Source organism: Onychostoma macrolepis, chromosome 12 (assembly GCF_012432095.1).
Source record: "Onychostoma macrolepis isolate SWU-2019 chromosome 12, ASM1243209v1, whole genome shotgun sequence".
NCBI classification, from domain to species: Eukaryota; Metazoa; Chordata; class Actinopteri; order Cypriniformes; family Cyprinidae; genus Onychostoma; species Onychostoma macrolepis.
The window spans coordinates 22,019,362-22,039,112 of record NC_081166.1 but is presented as its reverse complement, the minus strand read 5'-3'; the positions used below and the strand labels follow the sequence as shown (position 1 = coordinate 22,039,112).

At 38.6% G+C, this 19,751-nt stretch overlaps 1 protein-coding gene across 7 annotated transcripts in view; it reads right to left on the bottom strand.

Annotated features, from left to right (window-relative positions):
• Positions 1-540: 540 nt before the first annotated feature.
• ccser2b (coiled-coil serine-rich protein 2b) overlaps positions 541-19,751 on the bottom strand; it is a 78,653-nt gene continuing 59,442 nt past the window's right edge. For 3 of the 7 annotated variants that reach the window (XM_058794189.1, XM_058794191.1, XM_058794190.1), the window contains exon 13: positions 541-5,655. In XM_058794189.1, coding sequence (XP_058650172.1) covers positions 4,849-5,655 — 807 coding nt within the window. In that variant the 3' untranslated portion in view covers positions 541-4,848. The remainder of the gene's footprint in view (positions 5,656-19,751) is intronic. The other 4 variants (XM_058794193.1, XM_058794194.1, XM_058794192.1 and 1 more) reach the window with 3 other exon arrangements.

The following is a 19,751-nucleotide window of genomic DNA, read 5'->3' as shown; positions in this document are numbered from 1 at the left end:
CCCCTGTCATATTCCCTTTTCTCTGTCAGAACTCCACACTCCTGTATTAGATGCCGTGAGTCAGCAAATGGGTGTGGGAGCAGTTTCAAAGATTAAATATGCAAATGCGGTAACACTTTATTTTAGGATCTCTTAACTATTTGCTAATTAGCATGCATATTAATATTAGCCATTTATTAGTAGTAATTAAGCACATATTAATGACCTTATTCTACACGACCTTATTCTACATCCCTAATCCTACCCAATACCTAAACTTAACAACTACCGTACCAACTATTAATAAGCAGCAAATTAGTAGTTTATTGAGGGAAAAGTCATAGTTAATAGTTAATAAGTGTTCCCTATTCTAAAGTGTTACCGCAGATGCTAATGCCAGTAATGACTTTGGTATGCACCAGATCAAGTAGGTGGAACTAGACACCAGACAGCTGCAACAGTTGTTCCTCCGACTCCAAATTAAATTTGTGTGGGATGTCATCTTTACATGTTCATGTATTTCATTAAAAAAAGGACTTTGTAATGTAAAATAATCTGTCACATTCAGATGTACAGGTAAAACTTTATTTTAAGGTCTCCTTGTTGCACGTTACACGTACTTGCTATTATAATAACAATAAATTATGCATAATTACATGCAAGTAACCCTAACCGTATAGTAAGTACCTGTAGCTAATTCATATTACTCAGTACTTAAATATATAATTACACTGTACATCATAATAAGGCAAAAAAATAAAATAAAATAAAATAATAATCCATTACCCTCAGCAGGCCTCACATTCATTGTTTGGTTGGACAATATTCAGACCTACAGATACCAGAAAATAAGACCCAGTAAAACACACTTCTGTGAAGTGCTATTTGAAACCAGGAAGCACAGACATACACAAACTTGGACAAAAAAGATTGCAGTAGCTTTTGGTGCTGTCTTTATTTAGAGCTCTTGTACACTCAGCTTCATGAAGAGACGCAAAGCACATGAAAACATCTCTCATCTCTACATTTAAAGTGCATATCTGATTAAGGGGTATTCTTTTATCAGTAACATACACACACACACACACTTGGAAATGCACAAATAAATTAAGTTTGAAAAGAAATTTACATTAAAAGGCAGTGCAATATTCATACAGTTATAATGTAGAACAAATTAAGTTAACAGATGGTATACAACATAAAGAACAATAAAACCATTACTAAAAGAGCAAATAAATGTGTCTCCGTTATGCATTAACATGTTGCTGCATCTGATACTATATATCTAATACTACAAGGGGACAAACAGTAATGACAGTGATATTGTTCCTTAAACGTTTACATGCGTCAGTTGTGGCAAAAGAAATCAGAAGCTGAAACCCTCATTTAAGTAAACCCTCATCTCCCCAATAAACTAGTGTGCATTATATACATTGTACATTGTAGGTTCCATCACAAAAGACAAAAGACAAGTATTATATAGCTACAAATCAAAAATTTCAAGTAATCCACAAAAATGGTGAGGCCACAGAAGCATTTTAACATTTGTGCATTTTATACAGATTTAAAATAAAAGTGATAGACATTATTTTCTAGTTTCTAAACCGTTATACTGATGTCAAGACAGTAGTGTACCACATAACATTTCTTGGATTTTTCAGACTGGCTCCAGCTTGTTCCTGTGAGATTCTGGCCCACTCCTGCAAAATTGATGTAATATTTTGACCTGCTCCCACCCGCAAAAGCCTGCAGGTAGAGGTCGGATTTTTCGGTCCTGCTCCTGCCCACTTTGCCTTAGCTGGATCAAATTATTCTCTGAACACAGAGAGCATTGCACTGTGTTGCATTCAGCCTGTTTGTAAGTTTTATTTATTGTTAGATGGTCAAATTAAATTGAGTATTAGTGGAGTGGAGACAAGAAAAGAGTACAGGCATAAGAGTGTCCAACTCTGGTTGTTTGCATATTGATCCTTCCTTTCCTCTCTACATCGCCACAGCAATATAACTGAAATGTCCTAAATTAGATTTCAATGGTTCCAGCAAACTACTGGAGTGCAAACACAGTAGCTGGGCTGAGTGGTAAATGCCAAAAAGGATTTGAATGTATGAATGTCATGGCATTAGGTGACAACATAGATAGCACAAGTATACATTCCAAGCAAAACTAAGCACACTTCTCTAAGACACTTGTGTGAATGTTAATTGTGTACAAAGGAGAACACAACGCGGCCAAGTACACCAGACAGTCGTTTTAGGTTCAATAACATTTATCCATTATACTTTGATGATATTCATAATCAAAGAAGCTTTGCAGCTACTTGTTTCATGTTTAAGTAGGAAAACACTGCTATGTATATTGCTGGCTGTCAGTAGAATGAGAAACTATAATATACTAAATTGTTTGCTTGAGCCTTCAGTAAGGGCTCTACTCTCCTCCATCGATAGAGTCTCAGAACGTCTTCACTTCAAAGCACTTTAGCAAAAGAACACCTCATCTCATCTACGGTTCATCAGAAGAGATATTGTCTACTCACTCAAATCTACAGTATACTCTCTCCAGCAATAGCTGAGGCCACAAGCAGAGAATAGAAGTAGCGATGGGAGAATTTTGTGAGGTGAGTGTGCGTTGAAGAGGATTTGGGGATTAGGGTGAGGGTTTGGCGGTAATCTAGCTATTGCGTCAGGTTCCTCTCCACCGTATTAAGGATCTGTATCATTAAAACCCTTTTAACATCAATAGTGTCTAATGCAATGTGGATGCCATCTCGACAGCTTTATTAAATGACATCTGCAAGCATGTTGAAGTGGCAAAGGATGGACGAGATAAATGAAAAAGTATGAACTGAGATGCAGGGATAAACAGTTTGACTCATGTAGAAAGCTGTCGCTCTGACTGAAGGGCCTGACAGATTCGCACCAGACAAGTCAGTGTCTGCGCTAACCATTTCCTGCAATGTTTGCTAAGGCAACCAGGCAACCTGAATCTTGTTGTGAATAGATGTGGAATGAAAGTTGGGGGATGCTGCCGCAAAGCTTGGACATTTTATTTTTCATAAGATTGAACAACAAGAGTGGATAAAGTGGGGAGATGTTTCCCATTTCCAAACTGTGTGAAAGTAGAGACTGTGAGAAAAGGGGAATAAGGCTATATATATATATATATATATATATAATTACTATTCCTCACTTTTAGAACAAAAACCAAATAAGCTAAGAAGAAATTGAGGAGTGTAGTATTTAATTATAATCAGGTATAGCCTGGATGTAAAAAGCCGAGAGCCGTAGGTAATCACAGCATGCTGATATACAGCCATATCTCATGTCTACGAGTGTGATATTGCGTTTATACAACAGTTCGATGGCACGAGTGTGTAAATAAATTAGGAACAACAACGGAGTGTCTTTAAAAGCCCTCTTTTGTGCAGAACTACTTCCTTCCACCATAGATTCAAATCTAAAGTTGACAGTTTAACAGCTGAGCCCGAGCCTCCATTACTAATTCGAAAACGTCATTTTAGAAATAGCAACGAAGGAATGTTGATTTGCTTCATTAAAAGCTTATTGTATTACTGTATTAAAAGCAGTGTGTAATGTGTAGTAGAGTATTATGAAAGAGAGACTGACTCAGCGAGTGTGATTACCAGCAACTGATACAGCATTCATTCTTCAGCTCAATCTCATATTCACAATAATACATTAGTTTAAATAGTGGATTTTGGAGGTTAAGGCTAGAAGGGAGACAGCTGGGGCTAATGGGCATGCGCACATAAATATAACGTAATTGTTGTTACACTGTACAATAATAATTACTATTTTTGCATTATTGTAAGGGGTAAGAAAGAGAGATTGAGAGAGATGTCAGATGTTTAGGGTAGGGGTAGGTGTAGACGTTAATAAAACACATCTAATAGGTAGAAAATTAAATTTCATTGTTAGTTTCCGGTTGGAGCTCTATCCCTTCTAGCCACAACCGCATTTGGGCGTCCGCCATGACACTCGCTAAAGAACTGTTGTATATATAAAATATATATATATATATATATATATATATATATATATATATATATATATATATATATATATATACACACATACACACACACACACACATATATATACACATATATATAATTCCCTATCCCTTATAGGTCTCTGTTCCTATCGCTTAAATCTGAGGAATGTGGACCAACAATCAAAAACATGTCCTACTTGGTGAAATCACTGTAATTGTAAAGTAACCTTGCATTTCAAACTCCCCCACTGTATAGGCTAATATTCCCCTTTTTTTCTTAACATTTTACATTGTTCATGGCCTTACAACTCATTCTGCCATTAAGATTGGCTTGGCTTCAAGAACTTGCTCTCATTAGGTACGGTGGTGGGAGGCCAATTCCAGCAGGAGACAATCTCCATGCTAGTGGCAAAGAACAAAGGTACAAAGAGAGATGGGTAGAGAAGCAATTGGAAGAGACGGCTCCTCTGAAAATCTCAATGGGCACCCCTTCATCATGGCCCACGCGGTGCACATACCGTGGTGGTAGTTAAGAAAGGAAAAAGCAAGTCTCTCTCAACAGAATCAATGAGACCAATATAAAAAACTCATGTGGGAGCAATAACAACACTACTTGGTTTTGGTCGTTATCCTAGAGAAGTGTCGCCTTGCTAATCTATCAGAGGAGCAATATCTTATGCAAGGTGCATAGGTACAAGTTTAACAATAGTGTCTCTTACAATCTTACTAAGTGCATTAATTCATGTTTTGTACATAGTAAGCATAACTGCCAGGAAACTTTAATGCCTTACAAGCAGGGCCTTAAGAAGCAGCTTTTCTATACTCTGGTGGGATGCCCAAAGCCCTGCTTAGCTAATCTAGAATTGTTGAAGCATATGAGAAAGCAGAGCAGGGGAGGTTGTTGTTTGACCTTGTTGAGCCGCAGGGTTTGGTTGAGAAGAAATTGTCTTTGGCTTAGGAAGGCGGGAATGTTTGGGCTGGAGGGGGGCACTGGCTCTGGGCAAACTGCTTTCTATGTTTCTGAGCAATAAAGACTGTCTGCACCCTTGATTTTGTTGGTTAAGTATTGGCGCAGTGGTGCTGTGCATGGTAGTTTGTCGGGCTGGCTTGATGCAAAGCAGTCCGGCAGCTGATAAAGGTTGACGTCTTGTTCTGGATAGACCTGTGGCGCCAAACCTACCCAGGGCTCCGGTGAACACACTGACCCTTTGTACTTCCTGGGGCTTGATGAGTGTCGAAGCTCTCTTAATAGAAGTGGGTGGCTGTAGGGTTGAAAAATTGCTTCTTCTCAAAGGAAGTTTTTGTATACCTCTCTCTAGCTTACAGCAAAAGCTGGCAGAAGCTGGTGGGATTGCTGGCTCATTGATTTTAACCTGGCTGCTCATGAGGCCAAGCTCAACAGGATCAGAGCTCTGAAAAGTTCTAGAAGAGAAGGCAGCAGAGCTATCAGCAGATATAGTTACCGTTGGTATAGCACAGTTTGGGGTAGACTCAACAGTGATGGGACTTTGTAGGTCTGGGGAGCAGGACTGGGGCATCAGTGGATGGTGACCAGGCTCGGCATCCAAACCGTCACAAGGGGCCTCTGAAGAGGTTGGACTTGACAGTCCTTCATGGTTGTGGAGCTTGTTGGGTAAGAATCTGGGAGTCTGTAGTATTTGAAGCTATTGGAGAGAGAAAAAATAAGAAGCAATTATTTGTTTGCACTAATTTCAGAATGATCATATTAGGGTGATTCTTCAATTACTAGAATTGATCTGTTTTTTAAAAAAGTTTTTAAAAACATGATTGGATATACAAGACACTAGAGGTCAACCTATTTTGCCTGATACCAATAACTAAAATTGCAAAATTAATCAACAATCAATAATATGAACAAAAGCTTTCCACTTAATAAAAAATAGTATTGAACTTTATTAGAAAATAAAAAGTAATGCCTTAACCATGAGAATGTTTAGTAATTATTAATTAAATTTAAAAATGAATAAAAAGCTATGCTTCATCACTACTGTGTCACTTTTAATTTTACTGTCATATGGAATAAATATTTGAGAAAAGGATTACAAGAAGGGGAGAGGGGAAAAGGGATAGAAATAAAATCAACTCAAGTCTTGTCTTTTCAAATGATTTTTTTTAAATAGCCTTCCTACCACAAAAATAAGTTTTTGGTTCCACAACTGGCTTGCTCGCTGGGGGATTTAGGCATTATGAAGTGACTTTCTATCAGCTCCTTAACTAAACTACTTAGAGGTGGGCAATATAGCCAAAATCTTTCCTAAAATATGAGTGTTATATGAGTTTATTGCTGGCCTGTGGTTTTACACTACTTTTATTTTTAAAGATTTCATTATTTTAAGGTGAGCTTAAAGGGTACTCTACTATGAAAAATCACACTGCTACATCAACAAGAAAAAGTATAATTTCATAGATATTGTTAATGATGGTTGTTCATATTGAAATGCGTATGAACATAATATATGACCTAGATTACTTATTTTGCAAAATCTTGTCATTTTAATAAATATTACATGAACTTTATAAAAAAAGCTCAGTGTGCTCAGCTCTTCCACATTGAACATTTATGTAAATACTTCATAAACGGACTTTACATATAAACTGATGGTTGTAACTTTAAGTTAAGTTAATCGATTTTCTATGGATTCTGTCAACTCAAATCTGCAGACTGGCTCTGACCTTTGCCAACTAGTGTCAACTTCTCCAGACTGTAAATCAATGGAAAATCAGGGCAAAAATTGTGTAGTGTATTCCAGCCTTAAAGGCAGGGTAAGCGATTTTTCTAAAACGTTTTAGAAAACTGAGTCGGGGCCGAGTACCAAAAACAAACTTGTAGCCAATTAGCAGTAAGGGGCGTGTCTACTCATGATACGGAGGAGAGAGTGTTCAGTGAACAGCCAAGTGACAGAAAGATAGAGACGGCGGATAAAAAACTAAAGAGGAAAACGTCTGCGGAACGATAAGGCAAGTAGGACCCGTGTAAATATCGGATCAGCTTTCCAGCGCTGGAGAGAACTCAAGGAGCGGAAGGTCTGCGATCGGATGCCGAGGTTGCTTTGTTTCTTCCCGATAGGTGAGTAACACCGTGTCTACACCGGACGTGCCGCACCGCAACAGCCTGCCTACACTGGACGCATGTATTTCAGGTGAGAACGTAGTTGTTTAAAACTCAAATCTGCAGTTTATTTATAAAAACAGCGCCTATTTGAAATTGTGCTTCGCCGATTTCGGAGACGTGAGCGCCACGCGATCACCGGGTGCTCAGTGCACGGCTAGTACTTCTGACATTTGCCACTGGCTCTGATGTCTCTGTCTGTAGTGGTTAAACATAAGATATAATTTGTTTTGGGTAAATCTAACAGGTAATCTTGTCTTTATTCTATTGTTCTATTAATATGTTAAAATGAAAATAGGCAATGTTTGATATGATATTTAGTTTCATTGTAATGTATGTACGCTCCCTGAACTACATTTCTGCGGCTATTAATATGTTTAAATGAAAACGAAAAGAGGCAGTGGTGTTTGATATATTTCGTATTTAAATACAGTGAGTAAGATTGCAGCAGCCACGAGCTGACTGACTCTGCTCTTTGCAGAATTACTGGACTTGCATCATTCCTCCGTGGGAGTTCACACTCCCGAGTCTAACTCGTGAAATTTACTAAACTCTTTACCAAACACCAATGACTTGTACATAGAGGTACAGTCATTTTAGACACTTCCAAAACTGTTGCAACAGAGATGGAAATACAATTTTTAAATACATGAATTATGTTTCCATCTTTGTTGCCACAGTTTTGAAAGTGCCTTTTTCTGCTCTAAAGAAGGGGGTGTCCCAATACGTTTATCCATACAGTGTAAGTACAAGTCATTGGTGTTTGGTAAAGAGTTTTTGGCTCAAGATCTGCATTTAAAGTCACACCAGCTTGGATTAGGACTTGGCTCTCTGCAGCCCAGTCAAGTTCTTCCACTGACTAAATCAATCATTTATTTTTGAACCTTGCCTTATACACAGAGGCATTGTCATGTTAGAATAGAAAAGGGTCCTGTCCAAACTGTTGTTTTAAAATTAGAAGCACACAATTCCCTAGAATATCATTATATGCTTAAACATTACGATTTGTACTCATGGAAATTACTAAAGTAGTCAAACCTGTTCATTAGAAGGGGGTGACCCAATACTTTTGGCAATATAGTGTATCGGTTGTGCTCTAAGAAACACTATCCCCAGAAGCAGCCACACAACTTCAGACGAACCTGCTCTGGATGTTAACTCAGACTGGAGTGAGACAGAGTGAAGCATCCACACATGACAAGCTGTCTGAGAGGGCTTTGATCCTTACAGTTCTTGGCAAAGTGGAGCTCAGCCTCTCCACACTCATTAGCAATGATGCGGACTTACACGTGAGGTGGTGAGGTCACTGTCAAAGCAGCACATGCACTCAAGCGCACTCTCAGACTGACAAACAAGTATGCAATTCAAGTTAACAACTTACGACTGGCACCAAAAAGCATCTAGAATAGAGAAGCTAGTATTGTCACAAAGCAAAACATCCAAAGTAGGACACAGGGGGCTTTCTAAGGATAGACAAATTTCTGCCTGCTTTTAATATTTCAAATTCAAGATCACAAGAAATACACATGATATTAATAGATAAGTCAACCTATCCACACAAAGTGAATTATTCCATGTGATGCAAGGCTCTGTGGTATGCAGGACACCAAGGTGCTGGAGTACAGTACTATTGTTAGCTGAGTCTTTGATATCTGCTCTGCTGTTTCATTGGATGATTTCCAGTGGGTGGTATTTAGTCCATGTAAACAGAGCTTTAGGAATAGTCACCAATGTCCCTTTATGTTATCTCCACATGAATAACATGCAAAAGTTACAGGATTAGACTGAAAGACTGAAAGCATGGTGTGAGTTGAAAGATTGCATATACTTTTGCTCACACAAGGTTGGATCACACTAGTTTCATGCTAGCATGTGTAATAGTTAATTACTAAGATTTAAGATTAACTAATCCATAGAAAAGAATGATTCGTTCACACAAAGCTATCATATACGAACAACATGAGAGTGAGTAAATAATGACAAAACCTACATTATTGGTCTAAAAAAAATGCCCAAAGCCAACCTCCATCATCTCAAATTCTACTTCATTTCCTGGTCCACAGCACCCTCTAATGGATACCATCCTCCATACAATGCAGTGTTGCATGCTTGTTTTATTGACTGAGCCTATCTCTGTGTTTTGTGCCATTTCCAGGCCCCAGACCTCTTTTCAAAAATACAATCCTTTGAAGTTTTTTCCATAGTCCATTTAGAATGGACGAGACAGGGCAGTGAGGGTTTTGACTAGAGAGGTGAAGTCTCAATTGTGCTAACCTGAGAACACCTACAACCCCTTCAAAATTTCAGAGAAAGTCTTAGGCAGGTGTGTGGGGTGCTCAGCTGTTCATACATAATTTATGACCGCTCACCAAGAATTAAAATATGGCAGCTGAGAAAAGGTGACAGAGTTCTGGAGCAGAAAGAATCTTTGGAGGGAGGGAAAAGGTAGACAGACAAATACTGAAAAGAAAGAACAGAGAGCATGCAGAGAATAATTACTACACACTACACGTGTACACAAATTTGCGAGTGAAATGAAGAGAACTGTCAGAAGATTCCCACAATATGAAGAGCCCTCAGTTCTCCACAAATGACTTTCTCCCAGTTGGAGAACCTTTTTTTTGTTTGTTTGTTTCCATAAAATGCATTACTCGAAACTATAGCTGATGCCAGGGGTGCTGCAGTTTCATTTGATTTCCATGTACCTACTGTCACACCCCTGAACTCTTTTGTAGTATTTCATTTTGTTTCTGTCTTCTGCTTTGGTTTAGTTCCTGTTTGCCCATATTTGGTTCTGTTCCTGTTCTCATCAGTTCATTGTCTAATTATTAGTTTATCACCTTTATTGTGTTCACCTGTCTGCCCCTCGTTATCTGCCCTATATTAGTTCCTGTCCATTGAGTTGTAGTTTGTCGGTTATTGCTTATGTTACCCTGTGTATGTGTTGGATTTCTTCATTGTTGGATTATATTAAATGGATTATTTTCTTCATCGCTGTGTGACTTTTGCGTGTGCACAGCACAGAGACCGTGACACCTACATTGACTCCAAATATGCATTGTAATAATGAAAACCTACCACCTCCAGCTTCATCCAGCATTTCAAATAATTATCTGAATTACAATAATGTCTTTTTCTAAAGGCATTAAGTCAAGGGAAACTTCAGTTTTGTATGATGGGTTAGTCAAGGTGTGTTTACATGACAATGAGGTGTGAAGAACAAATTAGAGAACATAAAAGCACAATCACATAATTATGCCTCAAAGACCATGTTCCCTACTTACAAAAACAAAAAGGATGACGGATGTGAGGAAAGATGTTGTATACAGTATTATTACAATAACCATAGATGACCACTACCTGAAAAATGAAGAACTAAGTACTAAATGAAGACAGAAGGTCTTTGATGAAAGTAATGAAGTTTTCATTAGGCAAAAAAAGCCTCTTGAAAGTAATGTTCTCTTAAGCACTTCAGTACGGAGCCCTTTAAGGGACATGGCGGTGGGAAAAATTCGGGGTGAGAGGAAAACATTCGGGGTGGGAGGAAAAAATATTTTTCAAATGTTTTGCGCTCTCTTGCAAAACTTTTGCGTTCCCTCGCAAAACCAGTTGAGTTTGAACAAACTCTTCCTGCTTACTTTACAGCTTGCAATGGTTCATACAGCTCGTATGTTCACAAAGGAGCGGTACATAGAGTTTTATTTTGAACTTAGACTCAAATAAAGAAATATGTCAGTTCTTAGTTCAAAGCACGGTTTTGGGACATTCTAAAATTCTTAATGTGGCTTAATGTTTTAAAACAGTGACATTGGAGGACCAAATTCGATAATAATAAAAGCTGATAAAATGATTAGGCATATGAACACAATGCCCTGCACGTAAGCTTTTTCTCCCCCATAAAACGCTTAAGGTAGGCTAATGAATGAAAACGGTGATTTAAAAATACCAAATCCGTTGCATTCATATTCTGGGCTATTCTGATTTATTAATAGTAATATTATTAATAAGGTTATTAAAATTAACCTAATAATTTTATTAGTATTTATTATTATCAGATTTGGTCCTCCAATGTCACTGTTTTAATACATCAAGTGTTTTAGAATGTCCCAAAACTGTGCCTTGAACTAAGCACTGACTGTATTTATTTATACTTGAGTCCAAGTTCAAAATAAAAACGTTAATTTTTTTATTTTTATTTTTTATAAAATCAATTAATTGGAGATGCCTTTGATTATTAATATGTAATAGAACCATTAAAATGGAATCCAGAAAATAATGGAAAACAGAATTTGGTTAAGATAAAACTGTAAAACTCAATTAATTAGGCTTTTTGATTAATAAATTTAACTGAACCATTAAAACAGAGTATAGAAAAATGAAAATGGAAAAAATTGAATTTGGAAATGAAATGGATTTCACAGGGCCCTATACTTATAATAAATTTTTTTTTGTGGTAATAAAAATAGATGTAAGTGAACAATAGCATTTAAAATGACTTAAAATACCTATATAATAGCAATATATAACTATGATGCAATAATAATTAGTTCAAATAAAGTATCAAAAGCAAGAAATCATGTGGTTTTATTGAACAAAATTGTTAAAATACATAATGTATTATAAACAATAGAGTTAATGTAGATTATGCATTACAACAAAGGCCTGCAGGGGGCTGATGATTGTTTTACACTTTACTGTGCGATCTAATCCTTGTTTAATACTGGCCAAGCACCATTTAATTCAAATGTCCACTTAATCTTTAAAGTGCCCCTTTAAAGTGGATTTTTTAAAATTACCTTTCATGCAGTGTGTAACACAGCTCTAAGTGAATGAAAACTTCCTGCAAAGTTTTAAATCTGAAAGTGCACCATGTATTGTCTCTCAAAAGAAAGAGTCGACTCTGAATCATTGAAACGAGTTTTTAAAACGAATCTTAAGCCGTTTCATGTTGACATCAAAATTAAACATTAGCATATTGCCCACCCACTTGTTGCCACTAGGTGCCACTTTTGGGGCGTTAAAAATAGCCGTTTCCCTGGTAACTGCTCACAATCGCAAACATTGCTTTAAATGAAATCAACCAATCGAACCAATCACCGCAGATTAGCTTCACGTAAAGGAGGGGTTTGGGAAAATCATTGAGCGAATCGTTTGGGAGTCGTTGAGCAAATAAGGTAAAAATAAATGCATATTATAAGAAAATGTGTGTTTTTTGACCTTGCATGCATGTCAACCTGTTGTCGGGGACTCCCAAAACCAAAAAAAGAACCTTTCAAGACCCATAATAGGGGCACTTTAATATTTGACCATTTCTTTAGGACAGAAATGCTATAGCCAGTTAATTAAATGAATATGTGGACATCAAAACCTGTAAACTCAGAGTGAGGGTTTGAGCTTCTATTTTGAAACCGCAATGTATTCTCCTGTGTTTGTGTGGATTTATAAATGATTTACCTTACAAATCTGATGAAATGGCGCACATTGCGCTCCCAGATGAACGTTATAATAAACCTAAACTCACAACAACTTGCAGAGATGGAGTTTGAGACGCTCCTCACATGTAAATGATAACTGTTCCTGTGGAGCTACTGTGCCACTTCCGGTATTTTGCCGGTTAGTCGACGCAAGCAAAATGAAGTCGAGGATTTTTAAAAGTCGAATAGTCTAATAAAATCGACGAATCGCGACAGCCCTATTATTAATGTTAGCCTAATAATTTTTATCAGGATTTATTATTATAGAATTAAATCCTCCAATGTCACTGTTTTAAATCATTAAGCCACATTAAACATTTTAGAATGTCCCAAAACCGTGCCTTGAACTAAGCACTGACTGTATTACTTTATTGAGTCCAAGTTCAAAATAAAACTCTATGAACTGCTCCATTGTGAACATACGAGCTGTAACCACTGCAAGATGTAAAGTAAACAGGAAGAGTTTGTCCAATCTCAACTGATTTTGTGAGAGACCGCAAATATATTTGCGGGAGAACACAAAAGTTTTGCGAGAGAACGCAAAAGTTTTGCGAGAGAACGCAAAACATTTGAAAAATATTTTTTCCTCCCACCCCAAATTTTTCACACCACCATGTCCCTTAAAGGGCTCCATACTTCAGCATATGGTGATAAGTAAAATATTAAATATATTTAATAAGGATGAATTTACACTTTCTTTTTTTCTTTATTTGATATTTTTAGGAAAGTCTTTCATTCTTGCTGTTGATTTGAAAGAAAGAAAGAAAGAAAGGAAAAGAAAAAAGTAAAATAAATAAATAAAATAAAATAAATTAGTACAATGCCAAACTCTGCCACCTCAGTATCAATAATAAATTTGCATTGTACTAGGCAATCTTAGATGACTGGTAAGATGAAATAGAAAATTATTGTCCTACAAAAAAAATCACGTCGATACAAAAGGTTTTGCTTGTTTTGTAAGCATTTTAACATAATTAACACTTCAACTTAGAAATCCAAGCACAATATTTTGTTGTATTTGTGTACCAGTGGCGTCAACAGGGCACATCAGCACATATAGTGAAGAACTAGTGAGTGAAAAATATAACATTAATGTATTTTTTTGAAACTGAGCTGAGCACAGGACAGTTTGATGAGTTGCCTCTTAAAGTGGCATGTTTTGTGGAATTGTTTGCAGACTGGTTCGTGGGTTAACATTTAGTTTTCTCTGAATGCCAAGTAATTTTATATTTTGCTTCAGTGCTGCTTTTGCTACAGCGCTGCTTTTTTTAGTGAGCTGAGGGCAAAGATATTGAAATCAACATCTTTTGTTTTGTCTACCATTTCTCATCACTCAGCTGGCTCACTGAATGTCACACTGACTGATCTTCCAACATTTTCACAATGTCGGTATCATATTTTTTACATTTGACATTTTCCATACTGCATTTTTCAGTACCAGTATATCTTGAATTCCTAATTACACAAAAATCCAACAATAAAGGGCTAAGGAAGTAAAAAAAAACGGAGATGAAGTCTTATGGTCTTGAGCTTGAGACCTCTCAGGACCACATAAATACAGCCTCGGAGTGGGCCTTTGTCTCATCACTTGATCTCTTGGTCTGACAGTCTGAGGTGCAATGTTTGAAATGGATGTATGCATCCATGATGCATCTATGCTGAAATGCATTTTATCCATTCCTCCATTTAAAATGGACTGGCTGGTTCTTGGGCATACAGACCTTGGTCTGGATCTAGGCCTCAGAAGTTAAGCCCAATATTTGCTTCAGATATTCTTTAGGAACTACATCTTGCACACAGTGTGCATGCTGTGAATTTCACTACAGCAAAAAGTTGGGCCGTTTCTTTTAAAGCTACTCGAAGAAGAATATAGAAATATCAATAAAAACAACAGGAGATGAAGTTCGAAAACAACAAAAATGGACATGCAAGGAGGTCAGAAGTTATCTTTATTTGTTCAACTTTGAAACAAGTTTGAAAGTATAAATCAAGGATGGGCAGCTCTGGTCCTTAAGGGCCACTGTCCTGCAGAGTTTTAGCTCCATCATTTATCAAACACACCTGCCTGTAAAATTCAAATAATCCTGAAGACATTGAAGACTGAAGATGTTTCAGGTGTGTTTGATTAAGGATGAAGCTAAACTCTGCAGGACAGTGTACAGTGGCAGAGTTACCCACCCCTGGTATAAAGCAACTCAGTACTGTCCTCTGCACGTCACATGTCTGCATAAGTTCATGTTCAGTAAAGTAAACTAAAATGCTTGACTGTGCATGCCACAGCAGATGAAAAAACAAAGCTTACCTCAGGCTTTAGGGAATCTGGTATTAGTTTCAGTCTTGGGGGTCTGGTATACCACACTTACATTTACTTATGATTGCACAGACAATCAAACATATACACAGACATAGGGCCAGTTTTACTAAACAGGGCAAATTAGTGCTAGAGCACAATTCCAAAACAGCGCCGATGGCCGTGGAAATTTCTGTGGGTGATTTACTAACAATGTGCAAATTAAAGAACACAGACGCAACATCTTATTTACATATCGACCAACACAATCTACCATGCGCAGCACAATAAAGAATAAAGTCGCAAATAAAGAATAAAGAAGCCACAGTACGTTGAAAAGAACCAGGGGCCAAAAAAAATATCTTTAGCCTGATAGCACTGAAAGTGAACGTCCCACCCTCCCTGCAATCGCCGTCCAAAGCCACGTCCACTGAACACACATACGCTCACAGACCAGAACAACACCAGAGACAACATTACTACAATAAGCCCCTTTTCCACCGCAGGAACTTTACCCAGGAACTAGGGACTTTGGGCCGGTACTCGCAGGAACCAGGATCTAAATAAAGTTCCGGGTACAAATTTGCCCCTCAGAAAGTCCCTGCTCGCGAGGTAGTACTTTTTCAAAGGTCCAGAACTTTTGGGGGCGGGACTTGGGTGCTGAGCATGCTGATTGATTGAGTTCATGCAGAACTGTATTTCAACCACTATATTCGTATATTTTTTTTAATATTACTGTTATTGCGTCATGAAATGTAATTTTAAAAGTATTTCAGGCGAGAATGTAGTTGTTTAAAGCTCAAATCTGCGGTTTATATATAAAGACAGCGCCTATTTGAAAATGTGCTTCGCCGATTTCAGAGACGTGAGCTCCACGAGATCACTAGGCGCTCAGTGCTCATGTATCCCACTGAGAGGAGCATAACCTCAGCTAGTCCTTCTGACATTTGCTGCTGGCTCTGATGTCTCTGTACTGTAGTGGTATAATTCGCTGGTATAGTGATATAATTTGATTTGGGTAAATCTAACATGTTTGGTCTTTATTCTATTATTTTATTAATCTATTAATATGTTAAAATGAAAATGAAAAGAGGCAACTCTGTTTGATATAATATTTCGTTTCATTGTAATGTACATTCCCTGAACTACATTTCCTAATATGTTTAAATGAAAACGAAAAGAGGCAGTAGTGTTTGATATCATATTTCATCCTATTGTAAATACAGTGAGGAAAATTGCAGTAGCCGAGGCGAGCTGACTGATGTTATCAAGGACTTGCATCGTCCCGTCCGCGGGAGTTCACACTCCCGAGTCGAACACGCTGTGACACTGTCACATAAGAGATATGTTTTACCGCTCTATTTATTGCAATGATTTTATGTATAATAGAGTTTTAACTGGTTTACATGTTTTCTTAAGTCCATTTTATTCCTCTTAACATTTTTTGTGTGTCTGTGTGTTTAAGAATTGTATGGTTGGTATATAGAACAGTATATAGAGAGCAGCATGGCCAACAAACTGGCAGCCGCTAACAGCTACGATACACACCTGGATTGTGGAGTTTCATTTCTATGGACTTACCTTTCCAGATTCACTTGCAACAAATTGGATTATCACTCATTTTGGATTGTATATACACTGGTGGACTTACTTTAGGATTTTTTCAGCACACTAGGATTCTTGGACTCTTTTTGGGGTATGGTGCAGTGAACTGTATGCTTTTAACAGACTGAGTTTTCCTGGATTTATTGTGTTGTTTTAAAGTCCCGTTCTTAAACGTATTTCTGTTTTATGTCATTCTTTTAACACCTACAAATCTCTCACACAGTAAAATCTGACTCCATTTTAAACTTTGTAACCCAGCCTGTTAAGCTGATCGTTACAACGCAAAGTCCAAACTACCGATGATGCAAGTCCGAAATTTGCATACTTGGTATTGAGAAACGAGCGCGCAGACTAGAGTGTGACACGGGAGTGCATTTTCAAACCTCTCCCGTCCCACTCCCACAAAAAAAAATCTTGTCCCGTCCCAATCCCACGAAAAAACTTGGGGAAAATCCCATCCCGTTCCACTCCCGGAAGAATTACTCCCATTCCCTCCCACTCCTGTTTTTTTGTTTTTATTAATTTTTTTTGGGCCAAAATCTGTCAGTTACAGTAAAAATATAGTACAGATCACAGTGTTCCCACCTTAGTTGAATAAAACTGTAATGTAGTTGTAAATGTAGTTTTTTGTTATTATATTGAACTGAAAGCCAGTTTATGCACAGTGTAGGCTACATTGCACACATTAAATTTTATGCAAATCATCCATGCTAACACGCACGTTTTCTATTTGAATTTAGTTTTTTTTCATTTGAAAGTAGACATTTCACTCTCTATAGATATATTTTTCAAAGACGGAGTTTCAAAGTTTCTCGCTCAGAGACCTAAAGCGCACCCTGTTTGCTTTAAAGTGCAACGTTTCGTTGTTATTCTGAGTGTACACAAATAAACGTAGAGTTTTTACAGATTCGAAAGATGTATTAGGCTACTTTTATCTGTATGACCAAAAATTACAGAGATTTTAAGAGCAAGTGAGCGCACCAGCGCCTGTCCTGCAGCGAGCGCGCTATTCAGCTCCACTCTCCACACAAACTCTTCAATGGCGCACATTTCTCTAGGTTAACATCATATTGAGCGGCCATGTAAAGTTGCTACCACATACATCTTTCAGATGAAAAGCCATATTTGAGGTCGATGAATGATAGCGTGTATTACCACATAGAACAGTCGTTAACGATCTGTCCATCACGGACTGCGTCATTCACGCAGCCACACCAAAGCAAACAGGAGGAGAGCGAGACAGCGCAACTAGAATTGAGTTCAGAATTAAAATATACAGTTTATAGTTTATTTATATAAAAGGTATATTTGTGTATAAAGTTGAGTATCATTACTATTCCCGGTCCCGCCCACTCCCGATGACATTTTTTCATGTCCCGTCCCAATCCCGCAGGATTCCCGTGACCCGTGGGATTCCCGAAAAAATTTCAGCCTCTAGCGCAGACCTACATCACCAGAGTATTCTATTCTTCTCGGTACTTTAGACTGTGATGGAAACACAGACATCAACAGGTCTGGGGTAAAAAAAAATGTTCCTGGGACAAATTGTTCCAGGTAATTTCGGTGGAAAAGCGGCTATAGGCTACATCAGCGGTTCCCAATTCCAGTCCTTGTGCCCTCCTGCTCTGCACATTTCATATGTATCTCTTATCATGTGCAACGTTTGTTCTATTCGACTGTAAGTGCCCTGCGAAGTGGACATCACCGGATATTCTGGCATGATTCAAGGTCGAAGCGAGCGTATATGTTCCACAGAAAGGGCATTCAGGCTATACATTTTTTTTTTTAATCAGTATGTGCGTTCCCTGGGAATTGAACCCATGATCTTTTGCACTGCAAACGCAATGCTCTACCACTGAGCCACAGGAACACCTGTGTCACCTATGTCACACTTATAATAGTAAGTTTCTGTGTGAAAACGTAGCGCAGCGCAAATCCGTGAATGAATGTTCCAAAGTGAAGTAATTAAACTTCAATGGATTTCCCCTGCTCAGGGAGTAGGTAGCAAAGAACACTGTGTAGGAAGCATGTCAATCGGAACACAGTTCATGCACATAGCTCACTTTTAACGAGCTGGTTTTCAGAATCGGGTGTTAACTAAGTCAGAGGTTCCCAAAATTTTCCATTCCACAACCCCCGCAACATGATTTGTGCCCCACCTACAAATTTAAACGCGCCCCCGACTGAGGTGCCCTGGCGCCGGCCCTGAGAACAACCCAGGGGGAGTCAATAGAATGCACCAAGCACAGGCTGAGCCATCACGGTCATCCGTGGCCTGGGTGTTGACCCTTATAGTTTATGCCTGGTATCCACATAATATGAACCGTCCAAGTGAAGGAGGGACTTGAACAATGCTGGTCAAGCAAACCCATAAGACTGCTTAAAATAGCCGGAGGCAGCGAACTAAGCAGAAAGGACTCTGGCCTGTAAGGCAGGGACGTCCAGGTTGTAAAACCTTACAAATGTGGATGGCGAGGACCCGCCGGCCGCCTCACAAATTTCCGAAATGTACACCCCGCTGGACCATGCCCAGGAAGAGGCGATGCCTCTGGTGGAATGGGCTCTGACTCCAATGGGGCACTGCAAGCCCAAGGAGGAGTATGCTAGGGTGATAGCATCCACTAACCACCTAGAAATTCTTTGCCTCCTTAACAGGACGACCTTTAGTGCGTTTACCGAAGCTGACAAAAAGCTGTTCTGATCTCCTGTATGAGGCAGAACACTCAATGTATACCCTCAGGGCCCTGACGGGGCAGAGCAGGGATAATTCCTGGTCATCCATCGAAGGGGAAAGCGCAGAAAACGCTATGACCTGGGCTCTGAACGGAGTAGAGAGCACCTTAGGTACATAATCCAGCCTTGGTTTCAGGACGACCTTGGAGTTGTTAGGCCCGAATTCCAGGCAAGCAGGGTTGATGGAAAGGGCCTGTAGGTCTCCTACCCGCTTAACCGACGCCAGTGGACGCGGGAGGTTAATTCTCCTGGCGCCTCGTATAAAATGGACCACCGCACTATTCCTGCCCACTGATCGGCCAGCAATAGGGGCATGGAAAGCCGCTATGGCTGCCGCGTAAACTTTGATGGTGGATGAGGAACGCTGTTTATCCAGCATCTCCTGCAGAAACGAAAGAACCACTGATACATCAGAGGTAACCGGTTCTAAGTCATGGTCTTGACACTAAGCCGAGAAAATAGACCATTTCAGAGCATAAAGGCATCTGGTAGACGGGGCTCTAGCTTCTGCCATAGTGTTTATGACAC